The sequence below is a fragment of the Aquarana catesbeiana genome, linkage group LG04, assembly GCF_042186555.1.
Source record: "Aquarana catesbeiana isolate 2022-GZ linkage group LG04, ASM4218655v1, whole genome shotgun sequence".
In the NCBI taxonomy this organism is placed as follows: Eukaryota; Metazoa; Chordata; class Amphibia; order Anura; family Ranidae; genus Aquarana; species Aquarana catesbeiana.
Window position 1 is genome coordinate 2320970 of NC_133327.1, and position 24446 is coordinate 2345415.

The window sequence follows — 24446 nt, forward strand, 5'->3', positions numbered from 1 at the left end:
ACTTGTATGTCCTTCAAAGGACACATGTGAACTCGCCATTGAAAGCAAGGGTGGCTCCTCTGTGTTAAAATTAAGCTGATAATACACATCACATTCCAATTGTACCCTCTTGTTTAGATTTTCAACTCTGTAGTTTGAGGGTCTGCTGTAACATTCCAGATTGTATCTGCTCGGTATGACCTCATACATAGTCTGTATGGTCGGTTGAGCAAACCTGCCTGGGACTCATTCAGCTTTGGAATTCAAGGATTTCCGATTTCATGGCTTCACATTTTGGCCAATAATTTGATTCCACAAACCGAAAGATTTTAGGAATTGATAAAACATGTTTCTTTAAGGTATTTGAATACATTTCTATAGGGTTCTGTATGTAATTTATGGGTCCTGGTACAGCATGACAATTGGGGACATGCCAGTGTTCAGGAATTTTATTTACTCAGTTTTGAGTACAATTAAAATGTAATCCTATCGGATGTAATAACCTGGAGATATGAAGCTTATGGTGTCCTGCATTGTCTTCATGGGCTGACCTCTTCTTGCTATGTATGGCGCATGCAGGACTGCAGTGTATTCTCATTCAGGTGATGCAATTTCTCCTTTTAGATCACCATGGTGGGGGATTTGAAGCACGGCCGTACGGTTCACTCTCTGGCGTGCCTCCTCACCCAATACCGTATCAACCTGAGGTATGTCACGCCACGCAGCTTGAGGATGCCCCCTAAGATCATTCACTTTGTGGCTTCCAAAGGAATCAAACAGGTAAGGGGCTGGAGATGGCGTCTGGGGAGCAGAGGGAATCCGGGGTGTCGGGAGTACCTGGGAGGGGAGTCTTGGGCGTAGGGAGGGTGTCAGGACGGGCTGGGAGGTAGAATATTGGGATGGTCTTGAGAGGAGAATTATCATAGGAGGGATATCGGGGGGGTTATTGGGATTGGTTCGGGGAGGGGAATTGTAATGGGAGGAACTTGGGGTGTTGGGAGGTGACATTTAAGAGAGCTTATTGTGTTGGGGCTGAAGGAGCCCATTGTTTTTTGCGGGGGGAGGCCCAGGGAGTTTGAAGGAGTGCAGGGTGTTGGGTTAATTCAGACATTTTGTGTCTTTTCTTTGTGGTCACAGGAAGAGTTTGACAGCATTGAAGAGGCTTTGCTGGACACGGACGTCCTCTACATGACCCGCATACAGAAGGAACGGTTTGACAGCAAGGAGGAGTATGACCGGGTGAGTAACCCTTTATAATCCTCCCCGATGATATTGGGGAGTCTGCTTTGTCGCCCAGTCTTGTTGGTTTACTTTCTTTTCTCTCTTCCAGTGCTTTGGCCAGTTTATCCTCACCCCGCACATCATGACCCGGGCCAAGAAGAAAATGGTGGTCATGCACCCAATGCCGCGAGTTAATGAGATCAGGTGAGGCTCTGGTTCTGCTACTCTGACCAGTGACTCTGGAGTGTCCTGGGATGGGTACGGACGGGGGACACACACAGCTAACCCCCTACAGGCTGTGGTGTTCAAAAGAACATCTAGGTGTAGAAATGTAGGCTCATTGGTTCAAATATCTTGATGCATATGTGCATGTACTAATGCAAAAAAAAACAACAACTTTTAGAAAACGTTTTTAAAGGCGCAGTGATTTTTAATGTTGCTCAGTGAAACAAAAATTAAAAATTCCTTTAAATATAGTGCCGGGGGGAGGGGGGGTTCCCTTAGTCTGCCTGTAAAGTGGCACATCTGTACCATGTATAGAACCTGCTGCAGCAAAACTGACATACAGTAGCTCACAAAAGTAAGTACATGGCTCACATTTTTGTAAATATTTTATTATCTTTTCATGTGACAACACTGAAGAAATTACACTTTGCTACAATGTAAAGTAGGGAGTGTACAGCTTGTATAACAGTGTAAATTTGCTGTCCCCTCAATGATGTAACACACAGCCATTAATGTCTAAACCGCTGGCAACAAAAGTGAGTACACCCCTAAGTGAAAATGTCCAAATTAGGCCCAATTGGTAATTTTCCCTCCCCGGTGTCATGTGACTCGTTAGTGTTACAAGGTCTCGGGGTGTGAATGGGGAGCAGGTGTGTTCAATTTGGTGTTATCACTCTCTCTCTTACTGGCTATTGGAAGTTCAACATGGCACCTCAAGGCAAAGAACTGAGCATCTGAAAAAAAAAAAAGAATTGTTGCTCTACATAAAGATGGTCTAGGCTATAAGAAGATTGCCAAGACCCTGAAACTGAGCTGCAGCACAGTGGCCAAGACCATACAGCAGTTTAACAGGACAAGTTCCACTCAGAACAGGCCTCGCCATGGCCGACCAAAGAAGTTGAGTGCACATGCTCAGCGTCATATCCAGAGGTTGTCTTTGGGAAATAGACGTATGAGTGCTGCAAGCACTGCTGCAGAGGTTAAAGGGGTGGGGGTCAGCCTGTCAGTGCTCAGACCATAGGCCGCACACTGCATCAAATTGGTCTGCGTGGCTGTCATCCCAGAAGGAAGCCTCTTCTAAAGATGATGCACAAGAAGCCCGCAAGCAGTTTGCTGAAGACAAGCAGACTAAGAACATGGATTACTGGAACCATGTCCTGTGGTCTGATGAGACCAAGATAAACTTATTTGGTTCAGATGGTGTCAAGCGTGTCTGGCGGCAACCAGGTGAGGAGTACAAAGACAAGTGTGTCTTGCCTACAGTCAAGCATGGTGGTGGGAGTGTCATGGTCTGGGGCCACATGAGTGCTGCCGGCACTGGGGAGCTACAGATTATTGAGGGAACCATGAATGCCAACATGTACTGTGACATACTAAAGCAGAGCATGATCCCCTCCCTTCAGAGACTGGGCCTCAGGGCAGTATTCCAACATGGTAACAACCCCAAGCACACCTCCAAGATGACCACTGCCTTGCTATAGAAGCTGAGGGTAAAGGTGATGGACTGGCCAAGCATGTCTCCAGACCTAAACCCTATTGAACATCTGTGGGACATCCTCAAATGGAAGGTGAAGGAGCACAAGGTCTCTAACATCCACCAGCTCCATGATGTCATCATGGAGGAGTGCAAGAGGACTCCAGTGGCAACCTGTGAAGCTCTGGTGAACTCCATGCCCAAGAGGGTTAAGGCAGTGCTGGAAAATAATGGTGGCCACACAAAATATTGACACTTTGGGCCCAATTTGGACATTTTCACTTAGGGGTGTACTCACTTTTGTTGCCAGCGGTTTAGACATTAATGGCTGTGTGTTGAGTTATTTTGAGGGGACAGCAAATTTACACTGTTATACAAGCTGTACAATCACTACTTTACATTGTAGCAAAAGTGTCATTTCTTCAGTGCTGTCACATGAAAAGATAGAATATTTACAAAAAATGTGAGGGGTGTACTCACTTTTGTGAGATACTGTATGTAAAGAAAAAAGATTTATTACATTATAAAATAATTATTAAATATTTGAGATGAATATGTACAGTTGAAAATTTTTGTAATGGGTAAACAGCGAAGGAGGTATCTGGCCCCATGTGGGTTACCTTGTCGTATTGAAACACCATCTCTGTCGCTCTCTCTCCTTGCGCAAATGTGAAGCAAAATCACTTCTGAGGAGGTGAACTCTGCACGATGGAGGGTGAAATAGGATCTAGAGCAGGGATATGCAATTGGTGGACCTCCAACTGTTGCAGAACTACAAGTCCAATGAGGCATAGCAAGACTCTGACAGCCACAAGCATGACACCCAGAGGCAGAGGCATGATGGGACTTGTAGTTTTGCAACAGCTGGAGGTCCGCTAATTGCATATCCCTGATCTTAGGGGGGGGTGAGCTTAGAATCTGAAAAGGGGTAGTAGGAGCTGGGAGGGAGGCAGGCTTAGGTGCAGAAGTGGGAGACATAGGAGGTGATGGCAAGATAAAGTGGACTATGGGTACTGGTGGGGATTTGAGTGTGGAGGAGGGTTTATAGGAATTGGAGGGATTGTGTGTAGAGGAGGTGTTATAGGAACTCCGGGGGTGGGGTTGTAGAGGAGGGGGTTATCGGAAATCAGGGGTGAGGTTGAGTGTGGAGGAAGAAATAAATCTGCTACACAGATGTCTATACAAATCGCACCCTGAAGTCGCCAAAAGTAGTACAGAAACTACTTATTTTGGTGGGAATTTGGGAACTGGTGTGGCTCGGCAAAGTCGGCGTCGCACCGATTTTGGACGGTGCCATTTCCGCCAATAGCCACTGATTTGACGTGTCAAATCATGTGCCAAATCGCTGCAATGTGAACCTAGGCTCAATGTGCATAATGGAATATGACCGCGATATCAAACTGATTAAAATACACTTACACGTAGATGTGTCATGCGTGACACAAGGATTTGTATTCTTTGCTCCTGCACCGCTGGCTCCAGCTGCGAGCACAGGCTGCCAGCCACCATGGGCCAGTATGGGGTGACGTCACTCAAGGCTCCGCCCTACGCGTTTCAACATGCCGTCACCAGGAGCGGCATCAGCCGATTTTAGTGATGTTATGGACTTTATGCAATATATGGGACTTTGCTTGAATCTGAACATTAAGGGAATTATCATAGGGTTATCTGTCGTGAATTGAGGTGGACTCAGATTTTTAACAACTGCCTGCATTACTGATTTTGGCTCATTCCATTATCCTGACTCTGTGCTTTTTTTTTTTTTTTTTTTTTTTTTTTTTTTATTCTCCTTCAGCTTTGAAGTTGACTCGGACCCCCGCGCTGCCTACTTCCGCCAGGCTGAGAACGGTATGTTTGTACGCATGGCACTGCTGGCCACAGTCCTGGGGAAGTACTGACACCCCCCTGAAATGGTTACAACTACCATTTCCCCACGTGGATCTCTGAGGCTGCACTCCAAGGAAAAGAACCAAAGAGAAGCCACCAGCTCCGGACCAACTTTTGGACTCTGTAGAATTCCTAAACTAGATGCACTATCCGGCCTGCCCACTCCATCCACCCAATAACGCATCCAACGCTTAGTGCTGCTGCTGTCTGCACGGATTATGGGGCTTATGGTCTGGCTGGTGGAATTGCTTGGCTGCTTCACCGTAGTTAATTTTCCATTTTGGTAGTTATATTAGCTATGCTGTGACCTACTCTGGCCTAATTATGTGACACTTATCTGACACTTATAAATGGCTTTGACCTTTTAATAAATGATGACTGCAATATCGAGGGATACAAAGAAGTGGGGTATCTAGTCTATAACGGGTATCGGGGTTAAAAGGGAATGATTCCAGCAGCACAAGGGGGCAGAAAGAGTCATGCAGCGTTTAGAAAAGCTTTCAAAAAGACACACTAAATACAACTAAATTCAACTTCCTATTCCTCTCTGTCTCTGTTCAACTTCCTAATGGTCCCCGGTGGGCTTCCCCCACTCTTGGTCCCCCGGTGGGCTTCCCCCACTCTTGGTCCCCCGGTGGGCTTCCCCCACTCTTGGTCCCCCGGTGGGCTTCCCCCACTCTTGGTCCCCCGGTGGGCTTCCCCCACTCTTGGTCCCCCGGTGGGCTTCCCCCACTCTTGGTCCCCCGGTGGGCTTCCCCCACTCTTGGTCCCCCGGTGGGCTTCCCCCACTCTTGGTCCCCCGGTGGGCTTCCCCCACTCTTGGTCCCCCGGTGGGCTTCCCCCACTCTTGGTCCCCCGGTGGGCTTCCCCCACTCTTGGTCCCCGCTTTCCGATTTCCTGTCTCTCGGTGGGCTTTCCGATTTCCTGTCTCTCGGTGGGCTTTCCGATTTCCTGTCTCTCGGTGGGCTTTCCGATTTCCTGTCTCTCGGTGGGCTTTCCGATTTCCTGTCTCTCGGTGGGCTTTCCGATTTCCTGTCTCTCGGTGGGCTTTCCGATTTCCTGTCTCTCGGTGGGCTTTCCGATTTCCTGTCTCTCGGTGGGCTTTCCGATTTCCTGTCCCTGATAATTTCATGAAATGTATAGCACTAGCATGTCTTCGTTCCCTGAACATAGGGACAAATCACTCCAGATTTAAAGGTATAAAGTTTTTCTGCTCCATACCCCATCAACATCGTAACTGTAAATAGCACAAACCTGTTATAGTTCCCTGATTGCTGGGGGTGGAACTCTGGGAATAAGACATAGAGGTCCCTAACTCTGTCTCTAAACAGCTTTGTGACCCTGCCCCAGATAATTTCATGAAGTGTATAGCCTTAACCTGTCTTCGTTCCCCGATCATAAGGGCAAAACACTCCAGATTTAAGGTATGAATGTTTCCTACTCTATCCCCAATCAACAACGTACCTGTAAATGGCACAAACCGGTCCTCATTCCTTGATCGCAGAGATGGAACACTGGGAATAAGACATATAGAGGTCCCTAACGCCATCTCTGATCGGCTTCCTAACTCTGTCCCAATCATGAGTCCTTTAGCACTAGCCTGTTGTCGTTCCCCTGGTCATGCGGAAGCCTAAAATTTTTTCCATTCGATTTTTCAAGCCATTTATTTCAAGTGTGTTTTTCATGTATCTCTTTGGTTCTAGTGCAGGGCCCTCTGTGTAACTATCATTGTATGTTGAGTCAAAGAACCTTTGTTGCCCTGTTGTAGCAGTTTGCAGCTTGATTACTGCATATTTACACTTCATAAATGGTGGACAGCATCCAGTCTTTGCCATGTATTTATAGTTTTTATACCATTCCGTTAAACTTGCCCCATTTTGGGTAAACCATCTCAGTATCTTGCTTGGTTGCAGCAGAGTTGGGGTAGGAGTACAGTTACCGGAGAGCAGCCAGTTCCCACCAGCCAACCATCTCCACCTCATCATAAATGAAGTTGAGGATATTAAGTGATTCTTGATGTAGACGGCTCCATGTCTGCATGTTTGTAGAAATCAGTCGCTGGTTGTCCTTTTAATATTTCACTATTCGCTGACTTATTCTGATCACTGGGGGGGGGAGGGGTCTTCATGGAGGGGCCTCTCCGAATCAAGCAATGGAGGGGGCCTTTTTGCTCAGTGGTCTCTGCTGCTTTTGTAGCGCTAATGGAGATGGTGGACCGCTCTGAAGGGAATGCTCTTTTATAATGTGAAGGTACAGGTAATGCTTGTTTATCCTTTTTTTCTAAATAAAGTGAAATGCGCACAATTGCTTCCGACTCCTGTGACGTTAATTTTGTGTGTGTTAATTTGTAAAGCTCGAAGAGGAGGAGATGAAAGATTCCCAGAGCTTGAGGTGACATAAATTCATCCCTAGCAGTTTACTACACTGGGCATATGAACTGTGCGATTGTGGAGTTTCTAAAACTCTGTCTCCACCACAGACTTTGCAACCCACGTATAGCATGCTAAAATGTGAGAAATGCAATCCATGTGTGTTACTGTATTCAATAGTGTCCCATCAGCACTAGAGTCTCAGGTTTAGGTCAATGTCTCTCAAGCAGGGGGTTGAGAGCACAGGGACCCAGTTTGCCCAGGATCAGCGTTGTGAACTGCCATGGTGCCGGTGGGCCAGCCGTCGGCACCGATGATACTCTAGGGCCAGGAAGCATGGCTCTGGTCCATGGCAGGGGTGGCATTCAGGAGAAGATGGAAGTCCACCAACCTCAAACCACCTCCTGTCCTCTGGGGCATTGCTGGAGCCAAAAGAGAGGACTTTATGGATGGGGAAGGGGGGGGGGGGGGGATTTTTGGTGGGTGACTGGGCTTTTTGGTGGGTGAGGACCTGTGTAATTGGGGACTCGTATATAGGAGATCTCTGATGTAATGAGGGTCTCTGAGGTGATAACTTAATCAAGGTGGTAGCATTTACATTTTCTACAGTTTAGACTGGGGTATCTGAGATTTTACACGCTTTTCAAGGGTGCTGTGACCGAAAAAAGATTGAGAAATGTTTGTTTTGGTTATGATGGAATAGATGCTTCCTGGAGTTTAATAAGGTTATGGGGATAGGGCTCATCTGTAATGAGGACATTGGGGGGGGGATCCTGCTCCTCTGTAAGGAGTACAAGGAGATATGACCTTTTCGCAATGAGGACATTGGGGTACCACCACCTCTCTGTAATTATTACATAGGGGTATGACTCTTCTGTAATGGGGCAAGGGGATATTGCTCCTTTGTAAAGAGACCATGGGTATACGACCCCTCGGTAAAACGATAATTCTCACGCTCTACAAGACTCTGGTCCGGCCGCACCTAGAGTATGCTGTCCAGTTCTGGGCACCAGTCCTCAGGAAGGATGTACTGGAAATGGAGCGAGTACAAAGAAGGGCAACAAAGCTAATAAAGGGTCTGGAGGATATTAGTTATGAAGAAAGGTTGCGAGCACTGAACTTATTCTCTCTGGAGAAGAGATGCTTGAGAAGGGGATATGATTTCAATTTATAAATATCGTACTGGTGACCCCACAATAGGGATAAAACTTTTTTGCGGAAGAGAGTTTAACAAGCCTCGCGGCCTCTCATTAAAATTAGAAGAAAAGAGGTTTAACATTAAACTACGTAGAGGGTTCTTTACTGTAAGAGCGGCAAGGATGTGGAACTCCCTTCCACAGGTGGTGGTCTCAGCGGGGGGCATCGATAGTTTAAAAAAACTATTCTATAAGCACCTGATCGATCACAACATACAGGGATATTCAATGTAATACTGACATATAATCACACACATAGGTTGGACTTGTGTCTTTTTTTTCAACCTCGCCTACTATGTAACGCAGACATTGGTATGTGACCTCTCTGTAGATGAGGACATGACTCCTCTGTGCTAAGGATACAACCTCTCTGTATTGGGGATATGACCCCTCCTATGATGGGTGTAAAACCTCCCTGTAATGAGGATATGACCCCTTTTTGGAAGACCTGTCATCCCATGTTGTGTCTGTGCTCAGACTAGAAGTTTCATTATGTCCATACAGAATTTGCTAGGTAGATATAAATATTTGTGCTTCTACCACAAGGCCTAAAAGGAGGTGAATGCTCAATCTCTGGGATCCATGGCCCACGATATGAAAAATCCCCCCTATTTAAGACAGTCTGCGGACTTCATCTCAGATACAAATGTGTTTATTAACAAGTCATAAATAGTGGTACAGAAATTGAGAAAATAGTGTGAGAAAAGAGGAAACCGAGAATTGCGGACACTATGGGGTGCCTCAGTGTCCTCCATGGCCGCTGTGATGCTTCTTGAGGAGTGGCTGTAATAGAACGCAGAGAGTAGCCATCAGTACTGGTATATGGATTCCCGTCCCCTCTACACACCCATATACTTGACCTTCAGTGTCCTCTATACACCCATATACTCAACATCCAGTCCACTCTATACACCATATACTCAACATCCGGTCCACTCTATACACCCATATACTCAACATCCAGCCCCCTCTATACACACATATACTTGACCTTCAGTGTCCTCTATACACCCATATACTCAATATCCAGTCCATTCTATACAACCATATACTTAACATCCAGCCCCCTCTATACACCCATATACTTGACCTTCAGTGTCCTCTATACACTCATATACTCAATATCCAGCCCACTCTATACACCCATGTACTCAGTATCCAGTCCACTCTATACAGCCATATACTCCACATCAGGTCCACTCTATACACCCATATACTCAATATCCAGTCCACTCAATACACCCATATACTCAATATCCAGTCCACTCAATACACCCATATACTCAATATCCAGCCCACTCTATATACCCATATACTCAACATCCAGCCCCCTCTATACACACATATACTAGACCTTCAGTGTCCTCTATACACCCATATACTCAACATCCAGCTCACTCTATACATCCATATACTTGACCTCCAGTGTCCTCTATACACCCAAGTACCTCACCTCCAGTGTCCTCTACACACCCAAGTACCTCACCTCCAGTATTCCCTATACGCCCAAGTACCTCACCTCCAGTGTCCTCTACACACCCAAGTCCCTCACCTCCAGTATCCCCTATACACCCAAGTACCTCACCTCCAGTATCCCCTATACACCCAAGTACCTCACCTCCAGTATCCCCTATACACCCAAGTACCTCACCTCCAGTGTCCTCTATACACCCAAGTACCTCACCTCCAGTGTCCTCTACACACCCAAGTACCTCACCTCCAGTATTCCCTATACGCCCAAGTACCTCACCTCCAGTGTCCTCTACACACCCAAGTACCTCACCTCCAGTGTCCTCTACACACCCAAGTACCTCACCTCCAGTATCCCCTATACACCCAAGTACCTCACCGCCAGTGTCCTCTACACACCCAAGTACCTCACCGCCAGTGTCCTCTACACACCCAAGTACCTCACCTCCAGTGTCCCCTATACACCCAAGTACCTCACCGCCAGTGTCCTCTACACACCCAAGTACCTCACCTCCAGTATCCCCTATACACCCAAGTACCTCACCTCCAGTGTCCTCTACACACCCAAGTACCTCACCTCCAGTGTCCTCTACACACCCAAGTACCTCACCTCCAGTGTCCTCTATACACCCAAGTGCTTGACCACAAGTCTGAGGACCACATGTGGAACTAGAATGTTTACTACACAGCTTTAAGGTCATGTACCTGGTAGTTGGCATTGCCTCCTGCTCGTCGAGGGACTGGGAACTGTGTGAGAAAGCATGTTCCCAGAATCTCTGAAATGCATCAACTTTGCTCTGTTTTTTTTTTTGTTATGATCCCATATGTTTTGGGGGATCAGATCACTCCCATTCTATAGGGCTATCCTATTGTAGTCCTGAAGGGGGAGTGTCTGAGCCCCTAAACTTTGTTGCCTGATAACGAGAAAACATAGAACAGCCAATGCGTTTTGGGGGTTCAGACACTCCCCTTCAGCACTGTGATACAACTTATAGCCCTGAGGCAGCGGGTTGCCTGAACCCCTGAAACACATTGGCTGTTCTATGTTTTCTCATAATATGTGTTTCGGTGGTTTAGATACACCAGAGCTATGCACTGTACTGTGGTCCTATAGGGGGAGAGTCTGAACCCCTGAAATGCATTGGATCATAAGAAAACAGAACAGCCAAATGCATTCTGGGGGTTTAGACACTCCACGTTCGGGACAACAGTACAATATGGAGCTGATGAAAGGGGAATGTCTAAACCCCCCAAACACATTGGCTCATAAGAAGAAAATAATTGAACAACTGTGTTTCGGAGTGTTCAGACATTCCCCTTTCATCAGCTCTATCACTTGTATTGTAGTCCCGAAGGTGGAGCGTCTGCATGGTACAGTACTGGTGTTCCCCTGTAGTGTGATGTCACAGCCCTATATCTCACCATACAGATCATGCAGAGCAGCAGGTAGGACAGGATCAGTGATGTCATCACCAGGAGAGCCACGCCCCATCCAGGGACACCTACCGGAAAGAGAGAAGTAGATGAGTTCTTGTTGTTCTGTCCCTGAAACCCCAGGGAGTCCCATCTGTGTCATCCTATAGTGTAGGGGTCATCAAAAAGTATGAGGACCATATCATATATTTTACAGATTTGCCAGAGATATTATCGGAGTCCTGCCTTACATCAGGGTCACAATAAGCGTGCCCCCCCCTTTACATCAAAGTCCCCATCAGAGCCCCCCTCATATCTGATTCCTCATCAGAGCCCCCCTCATATCTGATTCCTCATCAGAGCCCCCCTCATATCTGATTCCTCATCAGAGCCTCCCATACATCAGATACCCCATCAGAGCCTCCCTTACATCAGATACCCCATCAGAGCCTCCCTTACATCAGATACCCCATCAGAGCCTCCCTTACATCAGATACCCCATCAGAGCCTCCCTTACATCAGATACCCCATCAGAGCCTCCCTTACATCAGATACCCCATCAGAGCCTCCCTTACATCAGATACCCCATCAGAGCCTCCCTTACATCAGATACTCCATCAGAGCCTCCCTTACATCAGATACCCCATCAGAGCCCCCCTTACATCAGATACCCCATCAGAGCCTCCCTTACATCAGATACCCCATCAGAGCCTCCCTTACATCAGATACCCCATCAGAGCCTCCCTTACATCAGATACCCCATCAGAGCCTCCCTTACATCAGATACCCCATCAGAGTCACCTTTATATCAGACCCCCCTTACGTCTAATTTCCCATCAGAACCCCCCTTACATCGGATTTCCCATCAGAGCCTTCTTACATCTGATTCCCCATCAGAGCCCCCCTTACCCTGCCCATCCCACCCTGCAGTAGGAGGGTCAGACTCCCTTCTGTCTGTGTCACCCCGGAGTGGGAGGAGTCCATAAATCCCTTCTTTCTTTATTGCAGTGAGCAGGGCAGCTGTGTCATGTACATACCTGTGGTTGTGTTGGTTTGGGCGTCTGTGATTGGAGGAGAGAAGTGGAGGGTCAGATTTCATTGGTCCAGATGATTTCATATGAGACAAATAAACAGAATATTAGGCACAGGAATATTATATACAGTATATCAAAGTAAATAAAACTTTACAATAACTCCCATTAATAAGCCAGAATGGACTATCCAATGGTAGATCTCAGAATTGAATAAATCTGAGCTCTCCTCAATAATATATTTTATTTTATAATAGCAATAAAAGTTACTTCCAGTTCATGCCTGTCTTTGGATCTCCCCTATATAAAGGAAATATTGTGCCTCTTATCGTCAGAAAATGTAATAAGCCAAGGGATTGTGACAAATTAAAAACAGTATTTTTATTATTATTTTATTAATTATTAATGTCTACATTACCTAAAATATATTAAATATATAATAAAAATATATATTGAAATGTAGATATTTTATATTCAAAAGAATATATAATAATATCATAATAATAATAATAATAATAAACAAAAAGTAATATAAACTAAAAGAATGTAAAATAATGTTGAGGAATCTAAATATCAAGAAAAATAATGAAACATAAACTAATCTGAAATTAGCTAAACTACTTTAAACAAAATCCAAAACAATATATAAAATAATGAAACATAAAATAATCCAAACAAATCTAAAAGAATATAAACGAATTTAAAAAGAATACAAACTAATATCACAAAATAAAATAATGAAATATATACAGTATATATATATATATATATATGTGTGTGTGTGTATTTATATATATATATATATATATATATATATACTGTATTGGGTGGGTTACTTCCTCTGTTCCTCTGAATCTTTTCGTAGAGATCAGTGTCAGGGTGGACTCCCAATATTCCACCAATATTCAATAGAAAAAACCACAGGACACTTTCTCCAATGCAAAATTATGTTTATATCAAATGCTCATCAAGGCATAAAATAGTTACAGCATGTAACTATTTTATGCCTCGAAGAGCATTTGATATAAACATAATTTTGCATTGGAGAACGTGTCCCGTGGTTTTATATATATATATATATATATATATAAATAATAAAAGCTAATATAATATATAAAATAATGTGATATAAAATGATATCTTATACAAATGTAATATAAACCAGTATAAAAGAAATTAATGAAAAAAAGCATATAAAATAATGTCTTCAAAAAGTTTCTGCACTTTTTTTTATGCTTAATAGAGTTAAAAAAGTGAGGAAACTTTTTGAAGAACCCTCGTAATATAGAAGAATAATAAAAGAATATAAATGATAAAACAGAATATAAACTAATGTAAAAAGAATCTGAAATAGTATCATGCAATAAAAGAATGTAATATAAAAAGTTCAACTGCTATAATAATATATAAAATAATATTATTAAAAAAGTAATATAAACTAGTATAAAAGAAAATACTAGAAAAAAATATATAAAATAATATAATATAAAAGAATATAATATAAAATAGAATATAAACTATTTTAAAAAAATCCAAAATAATATCATACAATAAAAGAATGTAATATAAAAAGATAAACTAATATAATGTTATATAAACAAATGTAATATAATATTATATTATACAAAAATGTAATTTAAACAAATAGAAAAGACAATAAGGGGAAAAAAATATATAAAATAATGTAATATAAAAGAATATATTATAACATAGAATATAAACTATTTTAAAAAGAATCCAAAATAATATCATACAATAAAAGAATGTAATATAAAAAGGTAAACTAATATAATGTTATATAAACGAATGTAATATAATATTATATTATACAAAAATGTAATTTAAACAAATAGAAAAGACAATAAGGGGAAAAAATATATAAATTAATGTAACATGTAATGCAAAGAAGTATGATATAAAATATCATATAAATATAAACTAATAGAAAAGAATATAGTATTTAAAAAAATAAAAGTAATACAATAATACAAACTTGCGTTGATTAATACAAAACAAAGTATGCAGTAGTGCCAATAGAGCTTGATCTTTTACTTTTTATATATTCGTATAATTTGGCTCCCTCCTAGCACCCCCCTTACCCCAAGATTCTGCCCAACCACCACCCCACCCTAAGAATCTTCCCAAACCCCGGAATCTGCCTTGGTACTCTCACCTGCCCCCTGCAGGCTCAGGAAGAGACACACAGCCAGCAGACACAGGCCAGCACTAGATTTGGTGCGTTGAGTCTCCATGGTTGAGGCCGGTACAGCTCTTGGTGCTCTTCTTACTCCAGGTGTTGATGGTTTGTGATCCAGACTGACCTCTGTTTAATATATATATACCCCCAGCCCTAGCACACTCACCCTGTTTACAGGCGATGAGCTGCTTGGTCCCGGGTGACATATCCCCCGGTTATGAGGGACTAATAGAAGAATTAGTGTGTTAAGAGAGGAGGGGTGACATTTATGGAGACCGTCATACATGTTACAGAGGTTATTTAACTATAACAATCAACGGAGGACCGGACATGAAAGAGACGAGGATTATGACTTCAGCCTTAAATAAACTCATCCGACAATGACTCAGCCCCACTCTGTAATCACTTCAATTTGCGCACATGCCGGGAATACCTGAAGGTTTCGTTCTTCTACCTGAAAAAAAAGACTTCTGGTCATTTATAAACAAAATGAATATTGTCTTTATAAATAAAACCCTGGGGAAGTGTGAGGCTTCAACCGAACCAAAAAAAGTCACTGATATGGGGCCCTCAGGTATCCAAATCTGCACATGGTATCAGCAATGAGCTTTAAAGGCCAACTCTGATGGAAAGTAATTGTAACTGTATGAGGTTAATACAAGCAATGATGTTCTTTATTATGCAAATGCTTTCTTTTTTATCATCAGCCTTTTTATTTTTCTTCAAATTTACATGCGGACCAAACTGGTGACCAACCAAGGTGACAGTTACAGGGTTTGGGACAAACCATATAACAGTCCTGCTATCAGTGCACTTCCTGTTTCCAAGCACGCTTTATATCAGTGCACTTTCTGTTCCCAAGCATGCCTTATATCAGTGCACTTCCTGTTCCCAAGCACGCTTTATATCAGTGCACTTCCTGTTCCCATGCACGCCTTATATCAGTGCACTTCCTGTTCCCAAGCATGCCTTATATCAGTGCACTTCCTGTTCCCAAGCATGCCTTATATCAGTGCACTTCCTGCTCCCAGGCACGCCTTATATCAGTGCACTTCCTGTTCCTAAGCACGCCTTATATCAGTGCACTTCCTGTTCCTAAGCACGCCTTATATCAGTGCACTTCCTGTTCCTAAGCACGCCTTATATCAGTGCACTTCCTGTTCCTAAGCACGCCTTATATCAGTGCACTTCCTGTTCCCAAGCACGCCTTATATCAGTGCACTTCCTGTTCCCAAGCACGCCTTATATCAGTGCACTTCCTGTTGCCAGGCACGCCTTATATTAGTGCACTTCCTGTTCCCAAGCACGCCTTATATCAGTGCACTTCCTGTTCCCAAGCACGCCTTATATTAGTGCACTTCCTGTTCCCAAGCACGCCTTATATCAGTACACTTCCTGTTCCCAAGCATGCCTTATATCAGTGCACTTCCTGTTTTTAGGCACGCCTTATATCACTGCACTTTCTGTTCCCAAGCACGCCTTATATCAGTGCACTTCCTGTTCTTAGGCACGCCTTATATCAGTGCACTTCCTGTTCCCAAGCACGCCTTATATCAGTGCACTTCCTGTTCCCAGGCACGCCTTAAATCAGTGCGGTTCCTGTTCCCAAGCACGCCTTATATCAGTGCACTTCCTGTGCCTAGCCACACTTGGTGTCATTGCACTTTCTCTTGGTGTCAGTACACTTCAGGGGCAGCCCATCCATTAAGGATGTAAGGGCGCCAACGGTCCATCGCTGCCTCCCCTGTCCATGCTTCCGGCCCCTTTCAGGACATCGACGCATGGATTCCAAGGGCTGTTTTTTTGAGGCACCGATTAGAGCCAGAGGCGAGGTGGGCTTGGGTCACAGAGAGTGCGCTCTGAGCCCACCCAGGTGTGTTACAACAGCGAATCAATATGCGCTGTTGTAACACTGATCGTACCCCCGGCCAATCAGGAAGCGGGTTTTGACACCGGTCTCCTGCTTGGCTGAAAGGACAGGCGATCTTATTGGACACCTAGGAGGAGGAGCTAGAAGCCGCCATGGAGGAGAGGACTCAGAGCCGAGCCGCTGCACCACACTGCCTGCCGCTATGATGGGGTAAGTGCCGGACCGACTGGTAAACAGCAGGGGGGGTGTGTTTTTTTCCGCACCCCCCCATAAGAAAAACAGCCGTCACTGGTACACTTCCTGTTCCCAAACATGCCTTGTATCTGTGCACTTCCTGTGCCTAGCCACGCTTGGTATCAATGCACTTCCTGATCCTAGGCACTCTGATATTAGCCCAAATAGCAAGCAATTGTGCTGCAAGTTTGAAAATAAGTTGCTAAGCTATTGCTAGACTTGCCAGGCTTCACAGGATTGTTGCACAATTGCAGCAAGTCTGCATTGCATGACTCCAGATCAACTTTCTTTGCAAAGATTCTGCAAGTTCTGCTGCAAGTTCTGCTTCAGTTATATTGTGCAAAAGTCATCCCACCACAGGGGTCACTGTGGCTGAATTTTCATACTGTAGACTTGCAGAGCTCTTGCTGTAGACTCATTACTGCAACTTTGCTCTTGCTTAGGACTTGCCACGCAAATTTACTACAAATTGGGAAAGTGTCAACGAGAATTTGTGCTTCAAGTGCTCTGCAAGTGTACAACTTACCAGTGAAAATGTGCAGCAAGTTAACAGACTTACAATTCAAAACTGCCACAAAGTTATCCTTGCTATCTGGGAGTGCACTTCCTGTGCCTAGGCAGTCCTGATATTAGTGCACTTCTTGTTCCCAAACACTTTTTTATCAGTGCACTTCCTGAGCTCAGCCACGCTTGGTATTAATGCACTTCCTGTGCCTGGGCACTCTGATAATAGTGCACATCCTGTGCCTAGACATTTGTACCCAAGCACGCCTTATATCAGTGCACTTCCTGTGCCTTGCCACACTTTGTATAAATGCACTTCCTGTGCCTGGGCAGTCCTGATATCAGTGCACGTCTTGTTCGTAAACAAAACTTTTTATATCAGTGTACTTCCCGTGCCAAGTCGCGCTTGGTACCTTTGCATTTCCTGTGCCTGGGCACTTGCGATATCAGTGCACTTCCTCTGCCTAGTCACACTTGATATCAACTCACTTCCTGTGCCCAGGGGCTCCTGATGTCTGTGTTGTGTGGTCTCATAGTTGTATATCTGTAGTATGAGATCATCAAAGGCACTGGTGCCCTTGACTGCCAGCCTCACCAGATTTGGAGTAAGATTTGGTGATGTCACTACTGTGCTGCTTATGGTTCTCCTTGCTGGAGAGGAAGCTGTACCTGAGGACCTGCAGTGGAAAGATCTCCCTGCTTCTGCATCATCGTAGCTGTATATCTGTAGTATGAGATCATCAAAGGCACTGCTGCCCTTGACTGCCAGCCTCACCAGATTTGGAGTAAGATTTGGTGATGTCACTACTGTGCTGCTTATGGTTCTCCTTGCTGGAGAGGAAGCTGTACCTGAGGACCTGCAGTGGAAAGATCTCCCTGCTTCTGCATCATCGTAGCTGAATATCTGTAGTATGAGATCATCAAAGGCACTGCTGCCCTTGACTGCCAGCCTCACCAGATTTGGAGTAAGATTTGGTGATGTCACTACTGTGCTGCTCATGGTTCACCTTGCTTGAGAGGAAGCTGTACCTGAGGACCTGCAGTGGAAAGATCTCCCTGCTTCTGCATCATCGTAGCTGAATATCTGTAGTATGAGATCATCAAAGGCACTGCTGCCCTTGACTGCCAGCCTCACCAGATTTGGAGTAAGATTTGGTGCTGTCACTACTGTGCTGCTTATGGTTCTCCTTGCTGGAGAGGAAGCTGTACCTGAGGACCTGCAGTGGAAAGATCTCCCTGCTTCTGCATCATCATAGCTGTATATCTGTAGTATGAGATCATCAAAGGCACTGCTGCCCTTGACTGCCAGTCTCACCAGTTTTGGAGTAAGATTTGGTGATGTCACTACTGTGCTGCTCATGGTTCACCTTGCTGGAGAGGAAGCTGTACCTGAGGACCTGCAGTGGAAAGATCTCCCTGCTTCTGCATCATCGTAGCTGTATATCTGTAGTATGAGATCATCAAAGGCACTGCTGCCCTTGACTGCCAGTCTCACCAGATTTGGAGTAAGATTTGGTGATGTCACTACTGTGCTGCTCATGGTTCTCCATGCTGGAGAGGAAGCTGTACCTGAGGACCTGCAGTGGAAAGATCTCCTTGCTTCTGCATCATCTATTTTCTGGATCTGTGCTTCCTCCACTTCTATCTTTACCCCACCAGTCATCAGATCACCAGTCATTGGGGGCACAGCTTTGACATGAGGAAGCAAAGGTTTGCTCCTCTACCAAGATGGCCGCCCCTGCATAGAGATACAGTGCAGAACAGGACATGGTCAGTAATAGGGAAAAGATCAGCTGCAGGGAGACCTCAGGATATACTGGTGACTACAGGCAGTCCCCGGGTTACAAACAAAATAGGGTCTGTAGGTTTGTTCTTAAGCTGAATTTGTTTGTAAGTCGGAACAGGTACATTTTTTAAGTGTAGTTCCAGCCAAAAAAAATTTTGGGATAGCATAGAAAAGGGTTAACACCCCTGTAATATTTGTTTTTCTGTCTGTGCTCATATTCAGAAGATTTCACCTCACTTTCTGTTTCTGTGACAATTGGATTTTGAAAATTTTGGGTTGTCATGGACACAAGGATTGGTGATAAAGCTTCAGCGGAGACACCTTTTTTCCCATGAAAACTCTTATGCCCCGTACACACGGTCGGATTTTCCGATGGAAAATGTCCGATCGGAGCGTGTTGTTGGAAATTCCGACCGTGTGTGGGCTCCATCGGACATTTTCCATCGGATTTTCCGACACACAAAGTTGCAGAGCAGGAGATAAAATTTTCCGACAACAAAATCCGTTGTCGGAAATTCCGATCGTGTGTACACAAATCCGACGGACAAAGTGCCACGCATGCTCAGAATAAATAAAGAGATGAAAGCTATTGGCCACTGTCCCGTTTATAGTCCCGACGTACGTGTTTTACGTCACCGCGTTTAGAACGATCGGATTTTCCGACAACTTTGTGTGACCGTGTGTATGCAAGACAAGTTTGAGCCAACATCCGTCGGAAAAAATCCTAGGATTTTGTTGTCGGAATGTCCGAACAAAGTCCAACCGTGTGTACACCCTATTACAGGAGAGAATTTCCCTTCCTAGGGGTAGATTTCCTCTCACTTCCTGCTCTCTCCCTCCATTTGTAAGTAGGAGTCGTTTGAAAGTCGGATGTTTGTAAATCGGGGACCGCTTTTACTCCTTTATCACATTTGTTAATTTTTTTGGACACAGCTTGCACAGTACAGAACCTTTTCAAATGTACACTATATTACCAAAAGTATTGTGACGCCTGCCTTTACATGCAACTTTAGTGGCATCCCAGTCTTATGCCCCGTACACACGGTCGGACTTTGTTCGGACATTCCGACAACAAAATCCTAGGATTTTTTCCGACGGATGTTGGCTCAAACTTGTCTTGCATACACACGGTCACACAAAGTTGTCGGAAAATCCGATCGTTCTAAATGCGGTGACGTAAAACACGTACGTCGGGACTATAAACGGGGCAGTGGCCAATAGCTTTCATCTCTTTATTTATTCTGAGCATGCGTGGCACTTTGTCTGTCGGATTTGTGTACACACGATCGGAATTTCTGACAACGGATTTTGTTGTCGGAAAATTTTATCTCCTGCTCTCCAACTTTGTGTGTCGGAAAATCCGATGGAAAATGTCCGATGGAGCCCACACACGGTCGGAATTTCCGACAACACGTTCCGATCGGACATTTTCCATCGGAAAATCCGACCGTGTGTACGGGGCATTAGTCTGTAGGGTTCAATATTGAGTTGGCCCACCCTTTGTAGCTATAACAGCTTCACCTCTTCTGGGAAGGCTGTCCACAAGGTTTAGGAGTGTGTCTATGGCATTGTCCATCATCCGTGTCTTTATGGACCTTGCTTTGTGTACTGGTCCAAATCATCTGGTAGAGGGGGGATTATGGTGTGGGGTTATTTTTCAGGGGTTGGGTTTGGCCCCTTAGTTTCAGTGAAGGAAACTCTTATTAAGACATCAGGCTGGTGGAATTCTGGAATTGCTGATCGATTGGCTGCTAGGCGATCACTGTCCTATAGGAAGTGTGGCGATAGCGGAAGTCAGAGAACAGTCACACCACTATAACAGCCAGGAAACTGAAATTTCCAGGTCAGAGGAGGTCAGCAACAATCAGGCTTTGTACGGGTCATATTTCATTCATTGACTTGGAACAAGTAAAATACAAAAATGTCCTCAGAACAGAACTACTTCACCCATAGGTGATATTTCCGTTATAGGCAGAGTGTAGCACAGCAGAGTCTGGCCAAAAACAAAGCATTGTGAAGCCTGACACTATTCTGGAGAGTATAGCTAGGGTCTGGTCGGGGGGAAGAAAGGGAAACAAAATATACCTGTGCTCAAATCCCAATACCTTGTTCATGCATATAATCTATCTGGTACAGTTCTTCCCACCCTTAAATAGAGATTCTAACCCCTGAGGAATTTAACACCCGTGTGAGTTCTTCCCATCCCTGAAAAATCTAACACACAGGTGACCCATGAGTTCTTCCACCCATGAAGAGAGAACCCCATCCCATGGGAATTCAACACACAGGTCACTGAAGTTATTCCAACCCCTGACTATCTTGGCCTTAAATGTTTCTACCATAGGTGTGCGCAGCCTATTGTATTAGGGTGTGCACCTCAAAGCTCCAACATATATTCCTTTGTGACATATTAACTGGCCTCTTCCCCACTCGTCATCCTGAAACAATGGGGGGGGGGAGCAGGTAAGCACACAGGGGGACCTGAGCAGCAGAAAGAAAAGGAACCGGGACAAGAGGGGTGGCATACATTGGTACAAATCCCCTGTATTTTCCTCCCGTGGTAGCTGAATATCGGCGAGAGGAAGAGGAGGAGAAGCCTACTTTTAGCTGCTGCAGAAGTAAATACAGATCGGTCCCTTATGTTCCACTCCAGCCACCTGTCCAGGTTCTGGGGGTCGGCAAGTAAGGATCTCGGCTTACTTGTCACATGCCCACAATTGATGAGTTGCCAACTCCAAGATTAGGGTGTGCCCAGGCACACTTGGCACACCCCTTGCGCACACCTATGGTTTCTACAATAGCACCCGCTCTGAACCTTGTTGTAAATTGAATTCCTAAGGGGCGGGAAGAACTCCTCAATCTCCTGCGTGTTGAATTCCTCAGGGGTGGGAAGAACTCTTCAATGACCTGGGTGTTGAAATCCTGAGGGGTGGGAAGAACTCTTTAATAACCTGGGAGTTGAATTCCTCAGGGGTGGGAAGTACTCTTCAATCACCTGGGAGTTGAATTTCTCAGGGGTGGGAAGTACTCTTCAATCACCTGGGAGTTGAATTCCTCAGGGGTGGGAAGTACTCTTCAATCACCTGGGAGTTGAATTTCTCAGGGGTGTGTGGCAGAGCGTGGCTCTGTCCCTATGAAATTGGATATAAAATGGACACAGAGTTTGCATATCTGCGGACTGCAAGACTACGGAGTGTAGAGTTTAAATGGAGAAAGCTGCTTTGGCAGTTTTCTTCAGATTTTGCTAGTTCCGGATGGGACTCTGTAGTTTGGAGATCCCTAAGAGTCTTGGGAGGGATTGGATCTCCAACCCTGTGTCTGGGGCAGGAAGAACTCCTCAATCTCCTGCGTGTTGAATTCCTCAGGGGTGGAAGAACTCTTCAATGACCTGGGTGTTGAAATCCTGAGGGGTGGGACGAACTCTTTAATAACCTGGGAGTTGAATTCCTCAGGGGTGGGAAGTACTCTTCAATCACCTGGGAGTTGAATTTCTCAGGGGTGTGTGGCAGAGCGTGGCTCTGTCCCTATGAAATTGGATATAAACTGGACACAGAGTTTGCATATCTGCGGACTGCAAGATTACGGAGTGTAGAGTTTAAATGGAGAAAGCTGCTTTGGCAGTTTTCTTCAGATTTTGCTAGTTCCGGATGGGACTCTGTAGTTTGGAGATCCCTAAGAGTCTTGGGAGGGATGGGATTTCAAACTCTGTGTCCGGGTCTTGTGGACAGCCAGCAGGGTGTGTGCCCAGGTGCTAGTGAGAGCAGTAGGAGGTGGAAGGTGGAGTGTGAGCAGCTTGCTTAAAGACAGACTCCTGTCAGGAAAACCGTCTGCTCTGTAGACTATGTCCCTGGTGAGGGGGGACTTCGTGTCTGAAGGACTGGGAAGGTTGGGACGGCTACAAAAGCCTGGGAGACTAAAGGAGGGTCTGGGAGGCTGGGAGAGCCGATGCGACTAGCAAGTCCAAGGGGGCTGAAGGAAGTCCTGAAGTCTGGGGGACAGTGAGCAAACCCAGGGGGCTGGAGAATTCTGATGAGGCCAGGAGTTGGCTGGTTCAGCAGGGAAAGTAAGCCTAGGAGCCAGGAGGCTTTTTCGGTTGTGTGAATTTACTGGAGAAGAACCCCTGTGTGGGAAATCCTGTGTATAAACTTTTATTTTGTTCCTTTTAATAAAATTGGGCTGCCACGCCCTCAAAACTGATAACTGACTGCTGTGGACTCTCTAGAAAAATTGCATCTACCACTGAGCTAAACACCCCCAATGTCACAGGTGGGAAGAACTCTTCAAAGACCTGGGAGTTTAATTCCTCAGGGGTGGGAAAAACTCTCTAATGACCTGGGAGTTGAATTCCTCAGGGGTGGGAAAAACTCTTCAATCACCTGTGAGTTGAATTCCTCAGGCACGGAAAGAGCTCTTTACAATATTGCTTGCTGTGTCACTTAATGGTATGGGTAGGGAAGAGTTGGGAAGAGGTTCTCACTACAGTCTATCCAGCTCCAATGAGACATGGAGGTGGCAGCAGGGATTTGGGAGATGGAACAGGGTTTTGTTGCCAGGGATTGTATAAGAGGGACCGGAGATAAGACAGGAGTGCAAAGACACAAGTGAGGCACACTGAATGGTTAACACACATACTCTGGGGACTGTTTACTGAGACCCGCTTCCCGATTGGCCGAAAGGAGAAGCGTTCCAATTGGCCTAGGAGGAGGAGGAAGGAGGAGACGTAAGTGCCGGGATGACCCGGCCGACTGGACTGGGGTTGGTGGTGTGGATGCACTGTTTGCCCCCCCCCCACTGGTACTGTGCTGCTCACTGTTCTCCTTGCTGGATAGGAATCTGTACCTGAGGACAAGAAGTGGAAGGATCACCCTGCTTCTTCCATTCTATTGATCTGTGCTTCATCCAGATCAGTCCCACCAGTCATCAGATCACTATTTATAAGGGAGCAGCTCTGACATGAAGAAGGAAAGCCATGCCTCTACCAAGATGGCTGCCTCTACTCACAGATAGGGTGGCCACCTTTTCTTCAAGTCAAACCTGAACACTTTAGCAGCGCACAGCAATATTTAAATTTTTTTGCATAAACTATACATATATTTTGCTAATAAATAACATTTCTAATCATATGAAGTTAATAACAAGAGTCTCCCTTTACAACAGAGTCCACAGAGTTCACCTTTTACATCTGAACTTGCAGAGTTCCCTTTTGTAAGGGGGGACTCTGCAGACTCTGATGTAAGGGAGAACGCTGGGGACCCCAACATAAGGGATGCGCTGGGAACCCTGATTAAGGGGAGGGGGAACTCTAAAGTAAGGGGTGCTCTGAGAACCCTGATTTACCTTAGTGTATTCACTCAGAGGCAGGAGAGTGAAGGAGGGAGACTTCAGTCACAGACAGGGATGGATGGTGAGCTCACTCACCCCTTGGCAGTCAGCACCTCTCATGCAGATGTATCTGAGGCTGCTGGACTTCAAATTTTCAGCCCCCGCTTTTCTTTTCTGAGGCACAGCGCCAGGGATTGGAGTGTGGGCAGACAGAGGGGTAGGGGCGGGACAAAGAGGTGCAGATCCAGCCCTCTCTTCTCTACCGTCT

At 45.1% G+C, this 24446-nt stretch overlaps 1 protein-coding gene and 1 long non-coding RNA gene across 4 annotated transcripts in view; one reads left to right on the plus strand and one right to left on the minus strand.

Moving 5' to 3' along the window:
• Positions 1 to 7092, plus strand: part of CAD (carbamoyl-phosphate synthetase 2, aspartate transcarbamylase, and dihydroorotase) — a 73078-nt gene extending 65986 nt beyond the window's left edge. For all 3 annotated transcript variants that reach the window (XM_073624757.1, XM_073624758.1, XM_073624759.1), the window contains 4 exons: positions 604 to 759; positions 1117 to 1218; positions 1310 to 1404; positions 4695 to 7092. In XM_073624757.1, the coding sequence (XP_073480858.1) occupies positions 604 to 759; positions 1117 to 1218; positions 1310 to 1404; positions 4695 to 4797 (456 nt within the window). In that variant the 3' untranslated portion in view covers positions 4798 to 7092. The remainder of the gene's footprint in view (positions 1 to 603; positions 760 to 1116; positions 1219 to 1309; positions 1405 to 4694) is intronic.
• A 1930-nt stretch (positions 7093 to 9022) lies between these two features.
• LOC141141319 (uncharacterized) overlaps positions 9023 to 24446 on the minus strand; it is a 69230-nt gene continuing 53806 nt past the window's right edge. The window contains exons 2-4 of the long non-coding RNA XR_012244043.1: positions 12272 to 12295; positions 11244 to 11323; positions 9023 to 9134 (exon numbers count right to left, since the gene is read on the minus strand). This is a non-coding gene — a long non-coding RNA (uncharacterized lncRNA). The remainder of the gene's footprint in view (positions 9135 to 11243; positions 11324 to 12271; positions 12296 to 24446) is intronic.